A 26,437-nucleotide genomic window follows, 5' to 3' on the forward strand; every position below is an offset into this window, starting at 1 on the left:
ATTGGACACCTCAGGAGCATCTGAGGTACGCTTAAAGAGGAGAGATATAGGGACTTCACCTCTCAGACCTTCCTCTCCGTCTCCAAATCTTCCAACTATACCACTTTCTCCAGCACACTCTCCATTGCTTCCCTCTTCACTAGCACCACAAGATAATGATTTTGGGGGTGGGGATGGGGATGAAGACCCACAAGGGGATAATGAAATGACATACACAGTATCCCACCACCTGACCCTTGGGACAGTTATAATATTGTCCCAGATGTACCTGAACCAGACTTCTACCCATCTAAACCATCCCCTCCAGATGACAACATAGGTTTTGCACAACTCATAAATAGAGCTGCCAAATATCATTGGGTAGAGTTACACTCAGTCCCTTTGGAGGAAGATTTTTTATTAGACACTTTTACACAATCACAAAAGTCAACAAGTACTTTACCTATGTTAAAAGGTATGATTAAACATGCACCTGATGTGTTTAAAGACCCTGTCAGGGCTAGAGTTCTCAATCCCAGGGTTGATAAAAAGTATAAATCAGCTCCAAATGATCCAGCTTTTATCAAAGTGCACCTCCCTTTAGATTCCCTAGTAGTGTCAAATGCCCGTAAACAGGCAATTTCCCAAACAGGTAATGCCCCTCCTCCGGATAAAGAATCTAAATTATTGGACACATCTGGTAAATGGGTTGCTTCACAGGCGGCAAATTACTGGCTCATTTCCAACACCCAAGCTTTACTGGCCAGGTATGATAGAGCTTATTATGATGAGCTTGAGACGCTCATACAACATCTTCCAGAATAGTATAAGTCTAAAGCTAATGATCTCATACAACAGGGAAAGCTAATTACAAACACCTCTATCAAATGTGCTCTTGATGCAGCGGACACAGCATCTCGTGCCGTTATTTCAAGCATTTTACTACGCAGGCACACATGTCTACGCATATCTGGTTTTAAGCAGGAAGTGCAGTCTACAATTCTTAATCAGCCTTTTGATCAAGAACACTTGTTTGGACCTACTGTAGACACATCTTTAGAAAAGATGAAAAAAGACACATAAGCTGCTAAGTCCATGGGGGCCTTACAGTCACCAACTACTAGAGTTTCCTTTTGTTGCTCCTTTTATAGGGGCGCCTCTAAAACCATTGGGACAGACAACACCTCTTCTTCCTATAAAAGCCCCACTCAAACTTCCTCTAACAAAGGATATTTTAGAGCAGGTTACAGAGGGGATAACAACAAAGGAAGAGGCCACTGGAATAACACCCGCACCTCCCCTACCACAAAACAGTGACTTCCCTCCACTCCCCCCAGAACCATTCCACTCAGGTCGGGGGAAGACTATCACAATTCCTACCGGTCTGGAATTCCATCACCACAGACAAGTGGGTGAGACAAATTATCCAGTATGGTTATTGCCTGGAACTCAGTTCTACTACCCCACACATACCTCCCAAACAACGTCCAATGTCCACAGAACATCTAACGCTTCTTAAACAAGAGATTCACACCCTCTTGCAAAAGCACGCAATAGAACTGGTTCCCCTACATCATCAAGGTACAGGGGTTTACTCCCTCTACTTCCTCATCCCAAAAAAGGACTGTACTCTCAGGTCAATATTAGACCTCAGACAGTTAAACCTGTACATACAATCCGACCACTTTCACATGGTCACTCCAACGGGTCCTCCCACTGTTCCAACAAGGCAATTTCCTTGCCACTCTAGATCTCAAGGACGCCTACTTTCACATTCCTATTCACCCTGCTCACAGGAAATATCGACAGTTTGTACTGGACGGTCAGCACTACCAATTCAAAGTCCTCCCATTCGGAGTGACTACAGCACCCAGAGTCTTCACGAAATGTCTCGCAGTAGTAGCAGCTCACTTGCGAAGACAACACATTCATGTGTTTCCTTACCTCGATGACTGGCTCCTAAAAGCCAAGTCACGCAGCAATACCTAGTCAGGATAGCCAGCATGCAAGCTCTCATAACAAAATTTCAACCTCAACACTCACTACCAGCTCAAGTGTTCATGCAGCTAATAGGGATGATGGCCTCCTGCATTTTTAGCGTACCTTACGCAAGACTCCAAATGAGTCAATTACAGGAATGTTTAGCACATCAGTGGAACGAGGCTCAAGGTCCGCTTACAGATCTGGTGTTGGTGGACAGCCGCACACATTGCTCTCTGCAGTGGTGCAACACACAAAACCTTTCCAAAAGCAGCCGTTCATAGACCCGGTTCCACAGATAGTGCTAACAGTAGACGCATCGCTCACCGGCTGGGGACCTCATCTCTTAAACCATACCATTCAGGGCATGTGGACCCCTCAACAGAAACTGCTCCACATCAATCACCTGGAATTACTGGCGATTTTTCTTGCATTAAAATCATTCCAATTACACCTCATAGGCAAAGCTGTCCTCGTTCGTACAGACAATATGACAGCAATGCACTATGTACAAAAACGGGGGGGGGGGAGGACACTCTGCAGCTTTCACGCCTAGCGCAAAGCTGATGGAGATGGGCCATTCCTCAAAAAATATCTTAGCAGAACATCTCCCAAGGGTACACAATCAAATTGCAGATCTGCTCAGTCGTCAGAGACCGCAGATCCACGAATGGAAACTTCATCCGCAAGTTCTTCATCCATTTTTTCAGATGTGGGGCCACCCAGACCTAGATCTGTTCGCCACACACTTAAACGCAAAATGCCCAAGCTTCGCCTCCAGGTATCCACACCCATTGTCCAAAGGCAATGCGATATGGATGAACTGGGCAGGCAGATTTGCATACGCTTTTCTGCCTCTCCTGCTCATTCCATTACTGGCGCGCAAGCTCAGTCTCTCACAATGATCCTGGTTGCTCAAACATGGGCCAGGAAACCATGGTTCACATCCCTGCTGGAACTCTCAGTAGTTCCACATCAAAAGTTGCACCTTTCTCCAAAGCTCCTCACTAAGAACCATGGAGAAATAAGGCATCCAGATCCAGCTCAACTGAACCTAGCGATCTGGCTCTTGAAGTCTTAGAGTTTGGTTACCTCAATCTCCCGCCAGACTGTATGAATATCATTAACCCCTTCGGTGCTCATGACGGAACGGTTCCGTCATGAGCCACGGTTGAGCTGTGCTCATGACGGAACCGTTCCGTCATGACCACGCCCGCGCAAGATTCCGTCAGCACAGCGGCGGAATCTGCGCAGCATGGAAGGGGTTAAGGAGGCTAGACGTGCTATGCAGCTAAATGGAAAAGATTAGTTATCTACTCTAATAACACAATCGATCCACTAGATGCTTCAATTCAAAACATTATTTGTTATCTCTTGCATCTACAAAGATGTAATCTGGCATACACATCTATACGATTACATCCTGTGGCCATAGCCGCTTACCTACAAAACAGACAACACTTGTCATTATTTAAGGTACCGGCCATCAAAGCATTCATGGAAGGCCTTAAAAGGATGATTCCTCCCAGAGTTCCACCCTCTCCAGAGGGGAATCTAAACATTGCCCTTACCAGACTCATGGGTCTCCCATTTGAACCTTTACATAAATGTGAGTTACAATTTCTCACATGGAAAGTAGATTTCCTTGTGGCGATCACATCTCTCAGAAGAGTTGGTGAACTCCAGGCATTAACCATACAAAAACCATTTTTGCAAATACATCAAAACAAAGTTGTTCTTAGGACAAACCCTAAAGTCTTACCAAAAGTCGTTTCTGCTTTCCACCTAAACCAGTCTGTTGAGCTGCCAGTCTTTTTTCCTCAACCAGACTCAGTAGCAGAACGGGCTCTTCATACGCTTGACGTCAAAAGAGCTATCCTTTACTACATTGAAAGGACAAAGCCTTTAAACAAAACAACTTTTTGTAGCTTTCTCACCACCACATAAGGGCAATCCTATAGCAAAAGCTGAAATTGCTAAGTGGATCGTTAAATGCATCCAAATATGCTACCAAAGAGCAAAGCGTACATTATCTATTCCCCGTAGAGCGCATTCCACACACAAACTAGGGGATTCTATGGCATTCTTAGGGAACATTCCCATAGATTACATTTGTAAAGCAGCAACATTGTCTACACTGCACACTTTCACAAAACACTATTGTGTAGATGTGCAGGCAAAACAACAGACTAGTGTGGGCCAGGATGTACTAAGGATACTTTTTCAAACCACTGCAACAGGTACAGGTGACCACCGCTAGGGAGAGTACTACTGTAGAGTCTATGCACAAGTATATATTCTGCATCTCCTATGCTTCAAACGGAAAATGCTACTTACCAGTATGCATCTGTTCTTGGCATGTAGAGCTGCAGAATCATATACGCCCATCCGCCTCCCCGGGTACCTTTATCTGTTGCAGTGCTATCTAACTTAGATACATCACACATGGACATCTCTTTCTCACAAACTCCATCATCACCCTTTATGGCAAAAAAACAATCTGAGGATGGAGTCGATGCCCATGCACACTATCGTCCTAAGGAGTCACCTATCTCGTGACTACAAAGAACTTCTTCCAATACAACAAAGTGCAAACATCCGAGCCCAACACCAAATGGCGATCTATGCACAAGTATATGATTCTGCAGCTCTACATGCCAAGAACAGATGCATACTGGTAAGTTGCATTTTCCTTTTATAGGGCAGAAGCTCTCACCCACCCAAAAGTAGCATGCTTCATCATATGCTCACTTCACGCACAACCAGCAACAATACAGATTTGATCGGATAGAGACATCTTGCCGCACATTCCTTACCTAAGAATTTCCTCAGGCGTCAGACTGGATCCGGAAGGTTTTTCATGAGCAGTACCCCTCCGCACTGGTAGGAGACATCGATCAGCTCCACGTGACATCCGCGTACCCTATTTAGGCATCATTTAGGCATCACCTTGGCAGCAGATGTCTGTTCTTTTCTTTCTGCACTATCCAGCACTAATCCGAGAGAAGCGCAACCCCTCTGTTAGTTTTGACAGGATTTTTATGACATTTTGTCATTCTTTTTAAAATTTTCATCCTGGTGTGTCGAGGATGTCTTTGAGGAAGACAGGCTTTAAGCCCTGTGGCACATGTCACCGTGCGATGTCGGTGACAGACCCGCACCTCGTATGCTTGTGGTTTTTGGAGCATGACCACCACTCCAAGTCGTACTCAGAGTGCCGGACCATGGTATGAAGGCTTTGAGGAAGCAGTCCCTAAAGCTGCTAGATGGCCCGCAGACACCATGCCTGGCTGAGAACATCTGGCTTTTCAGGGGATGTCCATGCTTCTCTCATGAACATGCCCTTCGATGGCACCAGTCTCTTCAGATACAAGGCAGACTGTGCTGGATCACTTAAAGGACTTGCGGGCTAGGGCCAAGTTCTTGGGCCTCACAGCTGCCCCACGTCCCCAGTCTCTTTTGCTCTTTTCGTGGCCTTGAAAGGGGCTTTTACCCGCACCAACCGTATCTCAGACACCGTGCTTCGCAACTTCCCACCCTCTGCGTAGATAATAGTGCGGTTCGTACCAGCCTTGGGGGTTGGGTAGCCAGCGGTGTGGTCCAGTCACCATCCCCGGCAGCTGCAGCCTCCAAACTTTCCTAGTCTTGTCCTTTTAGATCATCGGCTCCAGTTGCTGGCAGGGTCTCCTATCACCTCCACCACTGGCAGTCCATAACATCGGACAGGTGAGTTCTGCAGATCGTCCAAAGGGGCTACTCCCTCTCCTTCAAGAATACCTCTCTCTCCATGCCTCAATCTTACAACTGGCTGATGAAGGATCATCTGTCACTGCTCTAAGAGGAAGTCATGGCTCTCACGGCCAAGGGAGCCATAGAGAGTGTTCCAGTGCCAGACGTAGGCTGTGGTGGTTATTCCCACAATTTCTGGTCCTAAAAAGGACGTGGGCCTTCATTCTATCCTAGATCTGAGCCCTCAACTAATTTCTAGAAAAGGAGAAATTCAAGATGCTCCCATTGGGTAAGGTCTTGTCTGCCCTGACCCATGTAACTGGATGGTAGCGTTGGACTTGCAGGATATCTATTTTCACATCCCTGTCCTGCCTGTCACCAGCGTTACCTGCGGTTTATGGTAGCCCACAAGCATTTTCAGTTCACCGTGCTCCATTTTGGCCTTACCAGCGCCCCTCGGTGTTCACCAAAGTGATGTCGGTAGTCGCAGCTCATCTGCGCAGATCAGGCGTGCCAGTCTTCAATCTCAACGACTGCCTGCTAAAGGTGGGCTAAACCCAGGCTGTCGTCTCCCCCCTGCAGACTACGGCTGGCATCCTGCATTTGCTGGGGTTCACTATCGACATGCGGAAGTCACACCTGACTCCCTCTCAGACACTCCCTTCCAGCTGAGTTGTTCTGAACACAGTGCAGTTTCTGGCTTATCCTCCAGAGCGGCGAGTTCAAAATATTCAGGCTATGATGTCGACGTTACAGCCATTATCTTTCATTTCAGTGAGACTGACTCGGATATCTGCCCATACCACTCCTACCCAGAGTTCTCAAGAAGATCAGGAACAACCAAGCCCAAGTCATCCTTATGGCTCCGGACTGGGCAAGAAGAGTCTGGCATCCCGACCTTCTGAACCTGTCAACTCTTTGCCTTCTAGCATTGAGATTGAGAGGCAGTTGATAGCTTTTGACCTTCTTGCCGAAGTCTGTAATGTTATTCTGGCAGCCAGGCATTCCTCCAACAAGACGATGTACGCCTGCCGATGAAAAAGGTTTGTATCATATTGCACAGAAAAGTCTATTGACCCTCTTTCTGCCTCCCTTTCTGACATTTTACTGGGCACTCTGAAAGGGTATTTTTCTACCTTGTCTGCCTTCTTGCAGCTGCCTGACTAACCCTCCGTATTTAAATCGATGAATGTGAATGGATTTCTCAAAGGTCTTGTACATATGTTCCCACCTTCCCCTTTCGTTATGCCTCAGTGGGACCTTAATTTGGTTCTTACATTTCTAATGTGTTCTCTTTTCGAGCCTTTACACAATTGGCCCCTCGGGCTGCTCACTATCAAAACAGCCTTTCTTGTTGCCATTACATCGGCCAGGAGGGTAAGTGAGCTGCAGGCCTTATCATCCATGCCTCCCTTCCTATCAGTTTTTCCTGAAAAACTGGTGCTTCACACTAGGGCATCTTTCCTGCCTAAAGTGGTAGCACCATTTCATGTGGGCCAGTCCGTCACCTTGCCCACTTTCTATGTTCCTCCACATCCCTTTAAAGAAGGCGAGTGACTCCACCATCTGGACCCAAAAAGAGCGTTGTCATTCTACCTTGACTGCACATAAGAGGTCCGGGTGGGCCACCAACTCTCCTTGGAGTATGTGTCGTTTTCTGCATCAAGATCTTCCACGCTCTGGCAAAGAAGCAGCCTCCTGAAGGCTTAAGAGCTCATTCCACCAGAGCTAAGGCTGCAAACACTGAGTTAGCCTGTGGAGTTCCAACCCTGGACATCTGTTCGGCAACAACGTGGGCATCCTTGCACATGTTTATCAAGCATTACTGCCTGGGCAGTCCTGTCCACAGGGACAGGCTGATCGGTCCAGCAGGACATTTTAGTCTAAATTTGTCTGCAAACCTACCTCCGGGGATGGTATTGTTTGGGTATCTATTCAAAGGTAAGGACACTTCAGCTAGATGTCTCTTTCAGATAAACAAGTTACTACCCTTCGGTAACTCCTTATCTAGTAGAGACAATATTTAGCCACAGATTCCTTACTGACCCACCCATAATCTCCGCTGTTCGGACAGACTTCTAGGGTCAGGGCTGATCCCTTCCGGGGCCCTAGTTTGGACATACCTGTGTCAGTGCACTTCATGCCTCTGCGCTTCTGGCATGGAAAGTCATGAAAAGTAACTGAACTCAGCGCTCCGAGGTGGCATCTATATAGGTGATGCAGATGTTAGTTCCTGTGTAGATGATGCCAACAACGGCACACACGGCCAACCGATGCCTGCTCACGAAAAATCTTCTGGATCCAGTCTGACTCCTGGGGAAATTCAAAGGTAGGGAATCTGCGGCTAGATATGGTCTCTACCAGATAAAGCGTTACCAAAGGTGAGTAACTTGTTCTTCACAACACTGCATGTCAGGGGAGCTCTTATAGTTGGAAACTTAGAGGTTCTATGATGACTGGTGGGGTGAAGAAAAAGATGAAGGTAAGGAGAGGGGTCTTTCTTGGTCTACCTAGGATACAGAGAGAAAGGTTAAAAGTAACTTATGGTTGCCAAAATAATTTTATTTGTGTCCACATCTGCTGCAGTTAAAAACCAAATGGGATAATTAAGCCCATAATTAGGATGACCTGTTTCAGCCCCTTCACCTGCCCTTCTGCAAGTTTCCACTGACTTGGTTATGACAGGTGGTGAAACGAAGTTGGGATTAGGAGAGTCAAGCTCTATGCAGTGTGTGCACATGAGCAATGGTGGAGGAATCTAGGTTACTAGAGTGCAAAGATATTTTTTTTCTGACTTCTAAAAGGTTTCGGTTACGCGCATATTTGTGGAAATGTTATCCAAAAGGCAAAAAGCCAGCACTGATGTGGAAGCTCCACCTAGATACTGGTCGTATTTAAAGGGTTAGAATTTAAAGGCTGACTTTGGATAAGGCCAGTGATCAAAGGTGTTGTCCTGAGACAGTGACCTTATCTGCAAGTTATGCAGGCTGCTGGAATAAGAATGCTGTCTGTTAAATACAGGTACTTAACTATAGCTCTGTACTAGATGCATATTCTGTGAAGGCTTTGCATGATGGAACCTATTTGCCTAGTTTTCCACTTGCTTCTTCCTGTTTGGCTGATTCCAACATAGAAAGAGATACAATGGTCATTATGAGAGAGGATAAGCACTTAGGTGGAATTAGTGAGTTTTTCTCTAGCAAGAAGTTGTTTATGCTTGTAACATAGTAGGCTAAAATTATTTCTTTGGTGTTGCATGAACGATATTGCTGAGTAAAAAAACCTCTGACCGATTTCATTTGTAGGGAAGTTAATGAAACATAAATGTTCTATTTTTGGAAAGACCTCATTCACTGCCTACAATTAAATTGTATATTTTTCCTGCATGCAGTAGTGAGCATGTAACATGTTTGTATACCAATTAGGCAGTTGGTACACTGCCCATGATGCTATACAATTGTAAGGTCTTTACTATACTGCATGACTGATTACTTGTATGTATGCATTACCTCCCCATATGACAAATGCATATATTGAATAGCAAGGAAAGCAATGACCCTTTGGGCACCCTTGTTGAAAGGGCTGGGCAGTGGTGTAGGAGCACTGTTTTCTAGAGTGTGCGTGCAGACTATTTGTGTCATCTCTCTAAAATTGTAAGTTTTGAAAATTCTCATAGAGAATCTTGGGTGATAGTCCTAAAAAATGGAATTGCTTGCATGTTTGGGATCTGAGAGCTCTTTTAAGATCAGTATTTTTACTCCTCTTTAGAAAAGCCTCATTTTCTTATTCAAAACATATTTTAGCAGCCTACTTAACTGCTATATTGGCCAAATACATTTATTTTCTCAAACCGAAAATCAGATAGTTGATTAACCAAATATCCCAGGTGACGAGAACAACCTTTTCCACAAATCTTTTTTTAAAGTAACAAAAAAGGGGGAAACTATGGCAATGGAAAGACTGCAGTTCTAAAGAATCCCAATCCTTTAGTATCACATGAGGCCTTGTCAGTGGAAGTTGCTGCAGTGTTTCATTTTCTGGCTGTTGTTTACAGGATTCTGGAGCTCCCAGCTTAGCTTTTGGTTTTTTGCTTGGAAGTCATTCCTAACCTCCTTTAAAAGTGATTCAGATCCATTGTGATTCAGTGTTTTCCTATCATTTTGTGAAAGAAGTGTTTTTTTCTACACAAAACTGCTGTTTCTGAAGTGCCCTCTGTGTGGCAGAAAATAGGTACTCAGCTCCGCGTAATTTGTGTGCTGTGTGTATTCCATCAACATGTTACTAACAAGTGCCAGTACTGCCTGAGGTTCTCCAGGTGCACCTTAAACGGCAAGGAGAAAAAAAGGCTTTATTTTCTTCAGGAGATGGAATGAAGGCACCACTATCTGGAAAATCAAGCAAGAGCAGATAAGGCGGTCCTTCTATCACAGCTCCAACCACTTCTCCAAGGACTCCTCAACAGGGCGATTCAAGAAGAGACACCACCATAGTAAACAGTGCCTTTTGGGACTCGATGTCAAGATCCATAGCGTTGGGCATAGTACAGCGGCAACTTACTCACTGTAGGAAATGACTTTCTTTTGCATGATATCCCTCAGACTTTTGCCCTATCTGTTTTGCTGGCTTTAGAACTCTGTGCCCTTTGGGATCGTCCATAACCTACAGTTGAGTTTGAAAACAAATGCCCTAATAAAGGCGCTACAGACTGGACAATCCTCCTCTGAACTCTTGCTGTCAATCAATCAATGAGGACAGACACCCTTGGAACAAAACCTGCTCTTGCCCATCAGTAAACTGACTTTGACATATACCCTCTCCGGATGAGCCTACTTTTCATACTTGGCACCCTGCTCCTGAGAGCTGGTTGGTACACACCTCCACCATCAGGGTTAATCCAAATTTTTTCCGAATAATCCCACCCAACTCCTGGGCAGAGAGTCAAAAAGAATTTAGGCATTTGGGAAGAGGATGTTTTCTTCTACTAGTCTCACCATCTCACAATCTCAGCCGCTTGATGTGCAGGGATTTCCATGCTGTATAAAATTCAATTGCTTATATCCTACCAACTCCCCAGAGAAATTCTGCACTAATTTCACACATTCAAGATGGTCAAGATGCGACCAAGTAATCATCTAGTCCGACCTGGACACAACAGAATGCTTAGGCAGAGCGTTTGGTACTAGTACTAGTACTAGTGTGGTGCTTCAGCACCACATGTGGATGAGATCCATGGGATTCTCAGGTGACATCCAGGCGTCATTCATGAATTCGCTTTTTGACGGGTCTCACCAACAACTTCACCAGCGAGAGCTTCAAAGAAAGTAGTGCTACTGCATGCTCTCTTGGTCTTTCCACACCCGCAAGCTGGTACCCACAACAGTTGCGCCTTTTTTGAGTTGTTGCTATCTGTTTTGCCTACAGATGACTCCAAAGCCCACTGCCTAGGCCCACCACAATCAAGGAGATTTGTGAGCTATAGATCTCCAAGACCCCAATTACATATTCCTGTGGCAGAGAAACACCTAAAGTTCCTCGTAGGGAATGGCCATTACCTATGCAAGTTCCTTCTATTTGGCATCAAGTTGGCACAAGAACAGTTTTGAAGTGCATGCCTGTGGTTGTAGAACACCTCAGAAGGCAAAAGATACTAGGTCTGCCCATATCTTGTTGACTGGCTGATCAAAGCCTTGACCTTCAGCTTTTCCAGATAGCATTATCTACTTAAACCCACTTTCGTTTGCTTGTTAATCTGGAAACGTTGACTCGAGTACAGTCCATTCAATAGTGGGAGCGGTTTTGGATAGTAAAAGCAAAAGTGTATCTACTTTAGGAAGGACAGTTGTCTATCAGTATGAAGAATTGCAGCGTTCTATAAACTAACATTATTCTGCAATGCAGATAGTTTCCCATCTGGGTTTAATGGCATCTTCCTAGTCCCACTTGCCTTATATGTCATGAGGTAATTGCAACAATTTATGTAAGACTAGTTATACCAATACTATCATAAATGGGAGGGGAGACTTACCCTGTATTTTCCTTCAGTGCAGCCTCTTCACTGGTGGTGCCAACTGGAGAATCTCCTATGAAGCATGGATTTCCATCAATCTGTGTCAACACACAGTTGCCATATATCGCTCCTTAAGTGGCTGGAGAGTGCCTAAGGATTTTCTTCAGAGCTAAGTAACACGGTCTTGCAGGAAAATGTCTTGCCACAAAAGGGATTCCACTTTGGTTTCAGGGTGAGCTCCCTTCTTATTCAGATGGACACTATGGTGACTATCCCTGTAGCATCTTTCATGGACCGCAGCTTTCCTCATAGCTATTACTTCAACATGCTGGGTTAGCAAAATTCAAGCTGTATTGTCTCATAAACCATATACAGTGTTCATAACAACAAAGTGGTTATGTAGATGCAGCCAAAGTTTCTTGTCAGAGTAATCTGATTTTCTTACTAATCAGTCCTTTAATTGCCTACTTCCTTTCTGAATCCTGCTTCTCAGGGTGACGAATACACAGTGGGTATCAGGAGAGTGCGGAAATTGTATTTGGATAACAAAATATTTGTCAACTATGGCCCATCAGGGAAAGTTGCGTCTAAGCATTCTAGATGGACTGCATCATGCATTTATATGTTCTCAACGGGCTATGACTGTAACAGGTAGACTAAAAGCTTATTTTACTTGTTGCAAGACTGCAACTGCCACACTATAGAGGAATAACCCTACTATCGAGATTAGTAAAAGCAGCTGCCTGAAGGTCTGCTCATCTATTTACAATGCATCATCTTGACTCCAATTTTAGAGCAGGTGTCTAGGTGTGGCTGAAACCGAGGAACCGCTTTGCTTGTACTGCCATTTTTTAAATTTTTTTTTCCACCGCTCTGCGTAGTGGTGAGCTTGCTATTCTAGTACCCATGATTCTCAATATTGATACCTGGAAAGAGAAAGATGGTGGCTTGCTTGTATTCATAGTTCCTCTAAATGGGAAACTCTGTTGAAATCATGAGTAATAAACTGTCTTCCCTGGTGGAAAGAATAAGGATTTTGATGGCCCCAGTAGCAATATCCTTTGTCTCTGTTTAATTTTTTTTAACAAGACCCCAAAAAAAGGAGTAACCGCCATTGATGGGCATGATGGAATACTGGAGGAATGTGCATCTTTAAAACCATAGTGTCCGTTTTTCAGCCTTGTAGGACTGTTGCCCATATTCCCCAAATGCCAGACTGGAAACAGAAGCTTTCCCAGCAGTACTCTGCCTGCTTAGGTGGCTGCCTTCTGAAGCCCAGATTACCAGGCTTTAAATTCAGCACTTGCCATTTATAATCATTCTTCTGCATGATATAGTTTTTAATATCAGCTTAAAGTGATTTTATCTGGTAATGGATCAAAGGTTACTGTTCAAAGGCGTTGTCCTAGACATAGTTTCTCATTAACCCTTTGCCTCCCTGCTACACTACAGTGTAAAGGATGTGGCACATACGACATATGCACAAAATCTCAACAGACGTATCCCATACTGGCGATCTATGTCATCCAGGACTTCTGTACAATGCTGTAATTTGGGATAGTACTATAATAAGAGAAAAAGCAACCCAGACTTGTCGCAATTTCTCCAGCAAAGATAGCTTTTTGCAGGGCTTCATCTATGCATCCCAATAGGGGTGTAGTACCAGTTGGATGTGTTCCTTGTAAGAGTCTCCCGCATTGACGTGCTAGCGCCACTCAACCGTGCTCAAGCGAGGATTTCGGCAGTATTCCTCGTTTGTAATGGTCCACCTTCCACCGCTGTTGTCCTGCTGTCAATACCTTATGAGGGTCGGAATTCAAGGTTTTCTAGATTTCTGAGACAAGGCATTCATTTTCCTTTTTGAGAAATACCAAGGTTGTTTTTATAGGTGGTCCAAGGTCTGGAGGCTCGCACATCTCGGTGTAGCACCCAGTGCTGACCCTGGGCATAATGTAGTCTCTTAGATCCAGGGAGGCCATAATCTTGCCTAACTTGATTGAATGTTTTAATGCCTTGTATCTCAAACAAGTCCCCCACTTGTTCGCAGTTAGCCTTTTCTGCCACACTGAGAACTGGCCCCTTCACAGAGTACAATCTTGGTACCTTATAATTGGAGTTTATTAAGTCCTATTGTGCGAGGATGGACTCTTTTTAGCCATGACAGTCTCAAGAGGAGAGTGTATCCTGAGTAATTGGAAAAGAATAAAGAACCCCAGGAGCGGTGACTTCTCGGAAGCCAGAGAGCTTTTTAAATGTGGTCACTTGAAATGATCTGATCTATGAAGCACCATGCTTTCTCAGTGGCTGCTCTCTCCCGCTCCACAGTATACCAATGTTGTGCGGCATGATAGCAGCAAGTAATTTGCAGGACTCCCGACCTCCTTCAGACGTGGGAGTGTACATAATGCTTTTAGAGAGTCTAGCCCTATTGCCCCCAGCAAAATGAAATTGTTGAAGATGTGCTGAATCTGTTTAAGAACCCTGCTTGGGGGAGTGTAGGGGCAGAGACCGGACCAAATATAGAAACCTGGGTAAGGCAGTCATTTTAACTATAGTTATGTGCCCAGCCATGAGAGGCTTCTATTGTGCCATTTTTGAAGGTCAGCCCTCTATAACCTCCTCATTGATTCTGATGGTATCCTCAAGGGATGGGTGGATCTCAACTCCAAGGTACCAAATACATTTCTTCCCTCCTTGGCTCTTCGATAATGGTCCCATAATTCTTCCTCACGTTTAGATGGGAGGGATCTATTTAAAATTTGTGAATTCTAGAGATTTATTTTGAAGCTAGCTACCAAGCTAAATCTGTCCTGTTCTAGAAGAGGCAGCAAGAAACGCTTATGCATTCCCTCCTATTCTTGGACCTTCCCCTTCAATTCAGCTTGCCTCTCACTCCTATCATTTTTAAGTAATAACCACTTTTTCCCAGTCGTTAGCCTCGTAGGACGTGCACTGTGCCTCGGCTGCGTGTCCGACATGTTGGACATTGGCAGCCGGGAGTCACGTGGTCGCTCACGCCCTGTGGTCAGGGAGCCACATACACAAATAAATAGCTACCTAATCTGACAAAGGCCAAGTCCCTTTACAAGACCCCACCACTCTGCTCATAATGTGAGTTGAGCTCCTGGCATGTGTTTGATGCGCAGAGGAAAAGCACGTGAAGTCAAGCTCCAGAGGATGACTAGCTATCCACATGTCGTTAAGGCCAAGGTCTGCCAACCACACCTTAGTCTCCTTCGAAAGCTCCCCGATGGCCTGCTGTTATCCTTGACCTATCTACCATATTATACAGGACAGCTTTGAGGCCTCTGCCTATTGGTACCTCCCTAACTACGGTCTGTAGCACTACTGGTATGATCTTTTCAAGGAACCTTTCCTGTTTATCTTTGGGGGCATAGATGGTGGCCACAGTGAAAGTGTGGACCTCTAATGATAATCTGAGTGCTAGGTCCCTCCCTTCCAAACTAACTGCGATCTCCACCATCCCCAGAAACTAGGCTGAAAGTAGCACAGCCACTGCCTCCTCCTTTCTCAGGTCAGAGGTGGTGTATTTTTGCCGAAATTAGTGAGATTGCGAAACCATTTTGCCTTTAAGTAGATGCTTCTTATTTCTTACGAAGGAGACAAATCTGCGCCTATTGGACTCCCTTCAGCCTTCTGTTTCACCGAGGCATTAAATCCCCTCTCGTTAAGGCTCAGAATCCTAAATGCGGAGACCATAGCAGAAATTGTTTACAGTGAAGCCACTGACTGGTATACAAGCACCATCAAAAGAGGGAGATGTAGTACTCCTACCGTGTGTCACATGGTTGATGTCGCTAACGGAGGCAGAAGGTGGGAACCCACCCAACCCTATAAAGCAAATCGTGCAAACACACCTCACTCCAACTGTGACCAAGGCACAAACAAGCCAATCACCCACCATTAAAATAAACACACCTTCATCGAATCTCAAACTCCATAGCCCCCATTTACGTTCAACCCTGTCCATGCCTGAAAACAAGAGAGAACATAAAGGGGAAATTGATCATGGATGCACAGAACTTTCAGGAATCCCATTCCTCCCACACTTGTGGACCCTCCCAATATGCTCCCATCAAGTCTGAGGAAGGGGTGGTTGGTGAACAGGGATCACCCTAGCTGAGAGAGGACTGCCTTCCTCTCAGAGGCAAGAATCTGAGCTGATGGTTTAAATCTGTTGCTTTTTCATTGTGCTACCTCCACTGGCCCTGCTAGGTCATTGTGGTCCCCACTTTCCAGGCCACCCGTGCGATGCCTCAGTCCTATCCACCAGGTCCAAACCCAAAATCTCTCAGGCCTCTGTTACAGAGCGTACCTGGTATTGACTTCCCTCCTATTGAAAAACAAGAAGAAAAAGGATACCCCCATTGATATTTCACATCTCTGGATCTCAGACACATCGGTTGGAAGGAGCATATTCTCTGCAAGGTGATCATGGAAAGGTCCTGGAATAAGTGAAGTGCTTCCTTTTAGCGCTATCGGGCCTTTCGACCAGGTTGCTTTCATGATGGACACTTTCTGCTTAAAGTGGTACACACCGGTGAGTAACAGGTAGAGCCCCAGAGTTCTAGGTTGAGGCTTCCACTCTGTGTCCAATCTAGAGTGATGTCGGCCCTTGGCAAGGTAGGCAGAAGATGTGTAAAAATCAGTGCTCAATGTCCTCTGTTTCTGCTCAGCTCCGAGTCAGCCGAAGAGCCAGGTCTTGAGGCTCTTCCTGAAGGTGTGCGGAGTAGGGGAGCATCTGATGTCTATCAAGAGGTCGTTCCAGGGCTTTGCCGTGATGTAGGAGAAGGCTCTTCCACCCGCTCTGGCTCTGCAAATGCGTGGGGTTACCGCGAGGGTGAGTTCGGCGGAGAGGAGGTTTCTTTTCGGTACGTAGAAGGAGACTCTTTCATTGAGGTATTGGGGTCTGGCATTGTGGAGGGATTTGTAGGCATGTGTGAGTAGCCTGAAGCTTACTCTTCTCGACGGGGAGCCAGTGGAGGTCTTGCAGGTGTTGGGTGATTTGTTCATGACTTGGGATGCCAAGTACGAGTCTGGCCACATTGTTCTGGATGGTCTGGAGTTTGTGGAGCAGGGACTTGTTGATTTTGGGGTGGAGGGGGTTTCCGTAGTTCAGCCTGCTTGTTATGAGTGCGCGAGTGACGGTCTTTCTGGATTCGAGGGCGATCCATTTGAAGGTCTTGCTAAGGATCGGGAGGGTGTTGAAGCAGGTGGCGGCAACAGCGTTGATCTGTCGGGTCATGGTAAGGGATGAGTCGAGTATGATGCCGAGGTTTCGGGCGTGGTTCATGGGAGTAGGTGAGTTGCCGAGGGCGTGGAGCCACCAGGTGTTGTCCCATGCTGAGGGCATGGGTCCGTGGACCGGGACTTCTATAATCTCCAAGTTGAGCTTCAGGCAGCTGCTACTCATCCAGGAAGCGACTTCTTTCATTCACAAGACCAGACGAAGGCTGCACCACCAGACGTAGTTAAAAGGCATCCACGTCTAAAATCACGCTCTGGTCTCGAGGAAGCGGTCGATGGTGATGGGCTGTCACCCTTACAGGCTCCTAACTTTAAATCGGAGGTGCCCAATGCAGCAGGTCAGCTCTCCAGAAGAGCTCTATAGCACCTATCTAGTTGGCCCAACCTTGTCACTCTGGTCTGGTTCCCCCTGGTGTCCACCAAGTAGCGCTATTGTATTAAAATCATTTTAGGACATTTTGGGGGGCAAGGTAAAGAGCTTTTGGCCTCAGGGCGCCCGTTTTTGCTGGTGCTTTCCTATTTTGATAGTGGCTTTGCTATTATTAATACATTGTCTGAAGCATCGTTTTTTTGTCAGTGTTCTGTTAAATATATTTCACAAAAGGTTTATGATGAAGGAATGTTCCACGGGATGAATGTAGGAGAACCACCCTGCACCTCCCAGTGTCACCCATATATTCATTCCTAATTGGCGGCTCCATTATGTTTTTTCCAGTTTTTTTGTTTTTTGCTTTTAGATCGACTATGTTTTCGCATGCACTATAATTGTTTTAAAAAGGTCTGTGTGAGGTTGGATTGGGTGTGAAAGTCGCATATTACAAAACATTACCAAGGAACTGACCAATCCAGCAACCCTGATAAGATTATGTAAACAAATTCCCAGTGAATCAAAAGCCACTAATCACATAGAAAATTGTTGTTTGCAGGTACTATTATATCGGTTTCGACAGAATAACATTAGCTAGTGATGAGCACCCTCTGCAGTTTCAAGACATAACAACTGATGCTATGTAAAGCGCTCTGAAACCCGATTCGGGTCAAGTTCGCTCTACATACAAAAAGACATAATAAACGACTCCCTTTTCTTGCATTGCTGTACTTATGTGATCAAAGATACTCCCTTGTGCAATGATGAAGCATTAGAGAGAATATGCGACTTTCACAGCATGCATAGTAAATCCCATCCAAAGACACTCAGATAATTATTCCGATTAATATGAGGGTTGACGTTGCGTTTGGCGTATTACATATTCTGTTTGTCTGAGATGCCTACATGTTTGAGCAAACAAATTATTAATTCTTCTGTGACCATATGTTTGGGTGGCAAAACCTACTTTCGCAGGATTTCAGTTTTAATTCCTATTTCTTTTATTTGACAGTACCTGAAAAAACTCCATATACAGGAAAGGGCTGTTGAAGAGGTGAAACTTGCCATAAAGCCCTTTTACCAAAGTCGGGAGATTACCAAGGATGAATACAAGGATATTCTTCGAAAAGCTGTTTCAAAGGTCAGACTAGTCAATAAATGCATGTTTTCAGGCCTTGTTAAAGCAACGAGGCACTTTTGTTAATTGCACTAGAAAGCACTACAGTATTTTTGTTCTGTTTTGGAGCTCAGTGTATGCTAAATATTACAGATTGAAATCCCTACATTACCAATTAAAAACATTCACCATAAAGTCAACCGTTGAGAATATCTCAAACCCTGTATTGATTGTCGTTCTCTGGTGTACGTAAATTGTGCTTCTAAGCTCTGTGCGGAGTTGAGGTTGTGTGGCATGACCTGGTAAAATAGCTGCACAGGATCGCATAGGAGTGTTATACGGCATCTGAAACTTGGCCATTTATCTTGGTTGGGGATAGCCCTGTTGTCTGCACTACGATGTTAATGAAGTGCAATTTTAGTACTGAGATCGTCTGTGAAGCCTATGTACGAAGATGAGTATTAGCACTGGAACATGAGAGCTCTTCTCGGACTCCTGTATTATTGTAAGACTCCACTTTGCCAATGCGGAAGAACAATTAGTAGCCCGAAGTCTGCATTCCAATTTCATTGACTTGTGCTTCTCAAGATAATCTTTAGAGCAACGTTCTACACCCTCTAGGAGACTCTAATGTTGTGCTCTGTTTGCTCCTCAGATCTGCCACAGCAAAAGTGGGGAAATCAACCCAGTGAAGGTCGCCAACCTGATCAAGGCCTACGTGGAGAGATACAAGCACCTGCGCAAACACAAACGGGACTTTGACGAGTTCCGCGACATGGGGCCAGAAAGCCCGTAATCAGCCACGTCAATTGAAGGCAGTAAAGAAATCGCGCCCCCTTGGATACCTAACCATTAGAAGGATCTTTAAGAAAGGGCAGTCTTTTCTGGATGGCCTGTTGACTCCCTTTAACATTTCTACATGGGAGTCAGGTCTTCGGGATTTGCACTCATTAACTGTGTAATGTTCTAGATTCGTTTGGCAGTTAGGAAAAAAATCGATTTAGTGGAAAACAAAGACTTGTTATTATTTTCTGGGATGAGGGAGGGTCCAAGAATCCATGCAGTTCACGTCAGTTTTTTGGGGGCCCTCAGGGCACCTGTCCGTCACACAGTGTTTCTTTTGTTTATCTTCTTGATCATTTTTTCTTATTTATCTGACTGGACTTTTATCAAGAAACTTCACAGAAATATGTTGATTACTAGAAAATCTGTAGCCTGGTGATCAATTGACTACATGTGGAAGCCTAAGTTACCACTCGAACGAATTTAGAAAGAAGGTTGCTATGGATTTCTCTTTGTCTAAGGAATTAATGCTTGCTTTATTTGGCACCTTTTCAGAATAATTTTGCTATTAAGGACATTTCATTTTTTTTTTCTCCCTACATCCTTCTGTTGTACTTCTGTAAATAAGTGTTGACAGTCATTTTCTGCTCAACTAAAGTTGCCTTTAATAAAATAAAAGAGGGGCACTAAAAAGCAGATTGGCTAAAGGAAGCCCCTCTGAAAGTTAAAGATTTGTATTCGGAAGCCTGAATGAGACTCAAGATGTACAAATCAGAATTGTGACAGAATTTATAAAGCTATTTTGAATGGTTTTAACTGTGACAGAAATTTTGTGCTTTCCCCCGTTAGTAGTATTGCCACATTGACGGCTATCATTCGCTCACTATCAGCTCATTTGTGTGCGATATTGGTGACAGAACTGAAGCCATATTTTCGAATGAAAAAACAAAACACCTATTTATTTTTAGTTTTTTTTTTTTTTTTTTTTTAAATAGCTTAACTATAACCAGTAGAATAATACACACCAACGGTGTGATCAACATACATAAATAACATTTTAGGAATGAAAGAAATAGTTTTGCTTGAAATTTGATTTCTTAATACGTTTTTACAATTCCAAAACGATGTGTGCCATGCTTACGAGTAGAGTTTGCTTAAGCATAGCCCTTCAATAATGCCCATCACAGACTGCAGCGGACTTAAAGGAAGTGGCCCTTAGGGACCACCCAGGTTATTCACAACTACCAAATCGCCTTCCAAACAAATGAAGAGTCTGGCAGACAGTAGAGAATACAAACCAATAGTTTTCTAGTAATACTCTGCAGAGGAGTCCAATCTGACCTGCACCCTAAGATGTCTGCCGAGGGACTGACCCTCCAACAGTCTGCAACGCATAATCATTCCTCCAAAAACCCTCAAACACGCCCATAGTGGAAAGTTACCGGCTTTAGGCCGAACATGAACAAAGGAGGCACAGAAGGGATGGGCCACCACCTGCTAGATGAGTACATGTTATCTTGGGCTCAAGGTTGCCGTGCTGGAGCTCGGCGTCTCCTAACGTGGGAGCAGAGTTACACACAAGGATAGGTATGCAAGGGCAGAATGGCCTATTCATTAGTGAGACAGGATCCAACCTTGAGCAACTAAGGAAAATAATGACTCAACATGAGGTTCTGCTGAGGCAAACAATATGAGACATGAGGCCTAGTTCAGACACAGGTAGAGAGATTATGGAATACAAAATGCAGTCACATTCGCTAACTAAAGCTTTTACATTTCATGGATCACTCAGTAGGTTGCATACAATGAATACGAATGGTTTCTATTTAGCCGCACACTGCTAACCTAATATAGCATATAACAGGTGCATAACGATAATGGGTTTTGCAAACCTAACAGACCCTCCTTTTAGCATGGGTGGCTAAATGCTTTATTGGTGCTATCCGGTAGGGTCTGTACAATTCTAAGCAAGGGAGAATATATATTGATAGTCACTCAAAGCGCAAAGAGAACCAAAGCAACACATGTACTTCAAAATATCTTTAGTATTCAAACATATCCTCGTCTATCAGCATCATAACCTGTATATCCTGCATCATCATAGTGGAGGCTTTGATATTTCGTCCTGGCAATGTATGGGTAGGGGTGAGCTTGCCCACACAGTAGGTACAGCATGCTGGAAGGCAGTTGACACATAGGCAACATGTGAAGATAACACCTACGATAATGACTAGAAAAAGGAGTATCTTCCAACCCCAGGAGGATAGCAGACCCCAGAACCACCCTGTCAAGGACCATGAACCATTATCCTGATGAATGTCCGATGCAAGCCTAGGTAGCTTCTGGATAGCAGAATATACATTAGGGGCGTGGTCTGATATGTATATGCAGCAACTGCTGCTGATGACGTGACAAGCTCCACCCCTATCTGCAAGGATGACGTCTAAAACCATCCAATTTTGAACAGCAACGAGCCTGGTAGCCTGGAGCTCAGCTGTAAGGTTGGTGAGTATACCTGCTGTAGTATTAATGACCGCCTGTAGTATTAATGATCCCCTCTACAACCCTTGTGAGGCGGCGAATGCGAAGACTGTTATACATAGGTCCCCAAAAGGTTACTGTACCCTTCATGGCATCAGTGAATTGCTGCAAAGTGGTATCTGTCTGATCGATATTTGCTGTGTCAATAACCCTCCTTATTCGGAACAAGTATACACTTCTCCGTTGTAGTCTATGGTCCTTGTGATAGTTGGATGGTGCAACATAAACGGGAGGTAAAAGAAAAGAGACAAAACACCGACCAGGCCATCCTCTAGGGAGCCATGTATATGCATGCACTCCAAAGATAAAGTATACATTAGGAGGCGTGAGTAAAGGCGGGCTATTAGTAGTGTTTAATCAATATGTATAATTGCAACAGCTCTGTCCCACCAGAATACTCCCAAAGCCTTCGACACAGACACTAGCTGCAGAATCAATCACAGGTACAGGCATAACTGCAGCTCTAGTGATATTTCGCCCATGGAAACACTTAAGGTATTCAGAAACATCGAATCCCTGAAAATCCAACATTTTGTCTTGCAGCCGTGTGGCATTTTTATTATTGTCGTATACATTCATGCAAGCATGGGGATGTAAGGTGCCCTCCTTTCAATCTGTTCCCAGAGTATAACCCTGGTGTACTACTATATATTCTAGAGCTGTCTCATAATCCTATTCCGTCATGTTCATAGCATCAGCATGATAGTGAATATATACCATGGAAAGCAACTGGAAACACGCCTCACACCTACCTAAGTACGACAGGGGTAAGGACACTAGTAGGTCATTCTTGTGCATAACAGAGGGAAGTAACCCACACACCCAGCAATTCGTTGCATTAGTCGTATTATGAACCTGATGGAGCATCTGAACGAATGCATTGTCAACGTATGTCTGTCTGTCGTGCCTTATGCTGGGCCATTGTGATAAACAGGTGCTCAGGTGAAACTAGAGTTGTCCCTATCAGAGTGTGGACTAGGTGTTCTTCTAAATACCACACCACCCCAAATAGTATGATCATTATAACGAGGAGGAAAACTACCACTACTGTCGTACTCCTAGTAGACCAGCTAGACCAACCAGGACCATTCTGCTCCAGTGGTGGAGCCACTAAAGGCTGTTCCTCCCTCATGACTGATCTGCCAAATGGGTACAGGGGGAGAAATCTTATGACTTGGAGCCAAGAGAACACAACCGGCCAGATGGGCACAAATCACCCAGCGTCCGTTTAGAGCCTCGCTGGTAGGCTCCTATTGTTCATCATTGTTGGTGCTATGAAGCACTCCCTCGGAGGGGCTGCGCGGTCTCACACCTTGCTGGAAACAAATCCATCTTCTTTCAGGATAGGGCACCCTCCCTCCTTGGCAAGTACCCTCAACTATCCTGTCCAGTGTCCAAGGCAGTGCCGCCCGTTCAGCTCACCCTGCTCTATCGCAGGCACCTTAAGCACAGTACCCACACCCTGGTCTCAAGTCGTTTCCTAACTGCTAGACTGTCCCTCCGGGGCACTGTCCTTATGCAGGGGGCGTACGTTGTACCTGGTGACTCCAGGCACCGTTTTGTCAGCAAAAAGTGGTTGAAACTCTAGATCCGACAGGCACTGGGGCTTAGACTCTTGTGGATCAAAAAAGGGAGCAGCTGGGGTTGGCCCTTAGCTGCGGGGGAACCGCCTCAAGCAGGGTAGCATCACGTCCGTTTGTGCCCACCTCAACCGGGCGTCCGAGAAGGGAACAAAGCTGGGCACTTGCTCCCCTTCCTGGTCAGCAATCCCCCTCAAGTGCCCTTTAATCGTAAGGTAGCGGGAGAGGGACCCGATTACGACTCCCATGCACCCAGTTCATTCGGCCGTCGAGTTTTACCGCAGTGCGAGTGGTATGGAGGTCCAACAGTGGTCCCTTCCAACAAGACTCCAGGCATCTCTTCCTCTGAAAGTTCTTCACCAACACATAGTTTCCGGTCTGTAGCGGATGCCTGGCCCCCACTGGTACCGGTCGTAGCGTCTCTTGGATCTGTTGATGAAGAGGACGAAGATCTTTAGTTAACTCAAACCAATAGTCCGCAAGTAAAGGGTACTCTATCTTGGAAAAACGGTTGGGTCTTGGGACGTCCCAGATATTAGCAGGACGACCGAAGACCACTTCATACGGTGACAACCCTGTCCTAGAGTGTGCAGTCGCCCTGGTGATAAAGGTAACTCATCTGGCCATTGCAATCCTGTACTTTCTTGTATCTTTGCTAACTTCACTTTGAGAGTACCGTTGTACTTCTCAACCAGGCCTGCTGACTGGGGGTGGTTTGCTGCATGAAACGTCTGCTTATTATGCAGGCCTTTGCTCACCAATTCAATGACTTTTGAATTGAAGTGACTTCCGTTGTCACTCCAAATCAAATGTTGCAATCTGAAGTGCGGGAAGAACTCTTTTAAGAGTGCCTTCATTGGTGCCATAGCTGTATTCTCTTTGGTGGGGCAAGCCTCAAACCATTTACTGAATGCACAAACCACTACTAATACATATGTCAATTCGTTAACTTGTTCCATTTCGATAAAGTCCATCTGGAGAACCTCGAAAGGGAAGGAAGGTGGCACAAAGTTACCTGGGGGAGTGGGAGTACCTTTCCCAGGAGTATGTATCATGCAAATCATACAGTGTTTCATTAAATGGGTGGCCACTTTGGAAATGTTGTCATTCTGCCACACTGTATCCAAAACTTTACATATTCCCTTGGTTCTAATGTGGGCTGGGCCATGGCGACCACAGGGAGTACATAGGAATTGGGAAGCATCCAGCGCTGTTTCTTGGATTTGTCAGTCCAATACCCATTCTCATCCAGACGCCCTGTACTCCATATTGCCAATTCGTCTAGGGTTGCCTCACTTTGTATCTCCCTAATGTCTAACGTATCTTCAAACATTCCATTGTCTGGGACCTACCTAGCGGGACCTACCTAGCAGGACCTCCCACCAACATCTTTTTCATCTACGACCTAGCTGTCTCTTTAGCTATTTGGTCTGCAAATGCATTCCCTCTTCCAACATCATCTGTTATAGCCTTATGCACACTACATTTTACTATGGCTAACTTATCAGGGAGCTTTAGAGCTGACAAAAGTCTATGTATTAATGGGCCATTCTGTATTTTCAATCCATGGGATGTCGAGAACCCTCTCTCCGCCCAGAGGCGCATAAAATTATGGGCGACCCCAAAGGTGTACTGGCTGTCAGTGTAAATATTGACAGTGAGTCCCTCACTCTGTTCACAAGCCCGTAGAACCAGCTCTGCAGCCTGGGCGGACTGATGTGGGATACGAGATGTCTCAACTACAGTATGTAACGTAATTGCATATGCAGCGGTGGTAGTGCCATCTGGTAGTTTAAAACAAGAGCCATCAACATATAGCTCCCCTTGGGGTTCAGATAGGGGAACATCACTCGGGTCTACCCGTCCCTTTGTTTCCTCTTCCGTTCTGTACACACAATCATGTGCATCTGTGTTATTGTTCGTCGAAGGGAGGGGTAGCAACATGGTTGGGTTCAGAGTGGCACATCTTTTGATGGTAATGTGCGGAGCTAACAAAGTGAGCTCATATCCATTCAGACACGCACTAGTAAGGTGTTGCATCTTTGTATTATTCAAAAGCGTATACATAGCGTGGGGTACCATTACTGTGAGGTCATTGTCAAGAAGGAGCCTCGCTGATTGTCTGATAGAAACCGCTGCGGCGGCTCTCAGGCAGCTCGGGAGGGCTCTGGCGACGTTATCAAGAATGGCAAAAAATAAGCGGTGGGTCTCTGCTAAAACGCGCAACCGTCTGCCTCATGTACGTAGAGCACAAAAGGCTTCTGGTAATCAGGAGTACCAAGCACAGGAGCAGAACAAAGCGCAACCTTTAATTGTTCAAAAGCTTGCTGGCTTGCAGGGGTTCATGCACGTCTTTGGTGGGCAGGTAAAGGAGAGGTTTTGTTAGTAAGGAATAGTCAGGGATCCACTGGCGACAATACAAGGTAATGCCAATGAAAGTGCGTACTTCGCGTTGGGTCCTGGGAACAGGCATGTTAGTAATAGCAGCTATGCGTTCAGGTGTTGGTCTGCGACCCTCCTTCGACAGTACGTGACCTAAATAGGTGACCTCTTGTCGACAATATTGAAATTTGGAAAGAGACACCTTATGGCCATGGCGTGCTAAATGTAACAACAATTTAGCAGTGGAATCCTTGCCATAATTCTCCGTATCAGATGCCACAAGGAGGTCAACGTATTGCAGCAGCACATTACCAGAGGGGAGTACCAGAGAATCCAATTGTGTTTTTAGAGCTTAACTGTAAATACTAGGGCTTTCTGTATAGCCTTGAGGAGCACGACAGAATCTAAAGCTCCTGCCGGTTAAGACAAATCCAAACCGATATCTGCTATCTGGATGGATTGGAATGCTGAAGAAAGCATTCTTCAAATCAATTACGGAAAAGTATTTAGCTGATGGGGGAATCGTCATCAGTAACGTAGTAATGTCGGGGACTACAGGATACTAGGGCACTACAATTTTATTAATGGTACCAAGGTCCATGACAAAGCAATGATCATTGGAAGAATCCAATGGAGCCTTTTTAAGAATAGGAAGGATAGGGCTATTACACACATTCGCCACAGTCTCTTCAACCACACCAGAC

At 45.1% G+C, this 26,437-nt stretch overlaps 1 protein-coding gene across 5 annotated transcripts in view; it reads left to right on the top strand.

Annotated features, from left to right (window-relative positions):
- PHRF1 (PHD and ring finger domains 1) overlaps window positions 1-20,042 on the top strand; it is a 497,237-nt gene extending 477,195 nt beyond the window's left edge. For all 5 annotated transcript variants that reach the window (XM_085644828.1, XM_085644832.1, XM_085644830.1 and 2 more), the window contains 2 exons: window positions 18,343-18,471; window positions 19,103-20,042. In XM_085644828.1, coding sequence (XP_085500954.1) covers window positions 18,343-18,471; window positions 19,103-19,243 — 270 coding nt within the window. In that variant the 3' untranslated portion in view covers window positions 19,244-20,042. The remainder of the gene's footprint in view (window positions 1-18,342; window positions 18,472-19,102) is intronic.
- Window positions 20,043-26,437: the final 6,395 nt, after the last annotated feature.

The sequence above is a fragment of the Triturus cristatus genome, chromosome 3_1, assembly GCF_964204655.1.
Source record: "Triturus cristatus chromosome 3_1, aTriCri1.1, whole genome shotgun sequence".
NCBI lineage: Eukaryota > Metazoa > Chordata > Amphibia > Caudata > Salamandridae > Triturus > Triturus cristatus.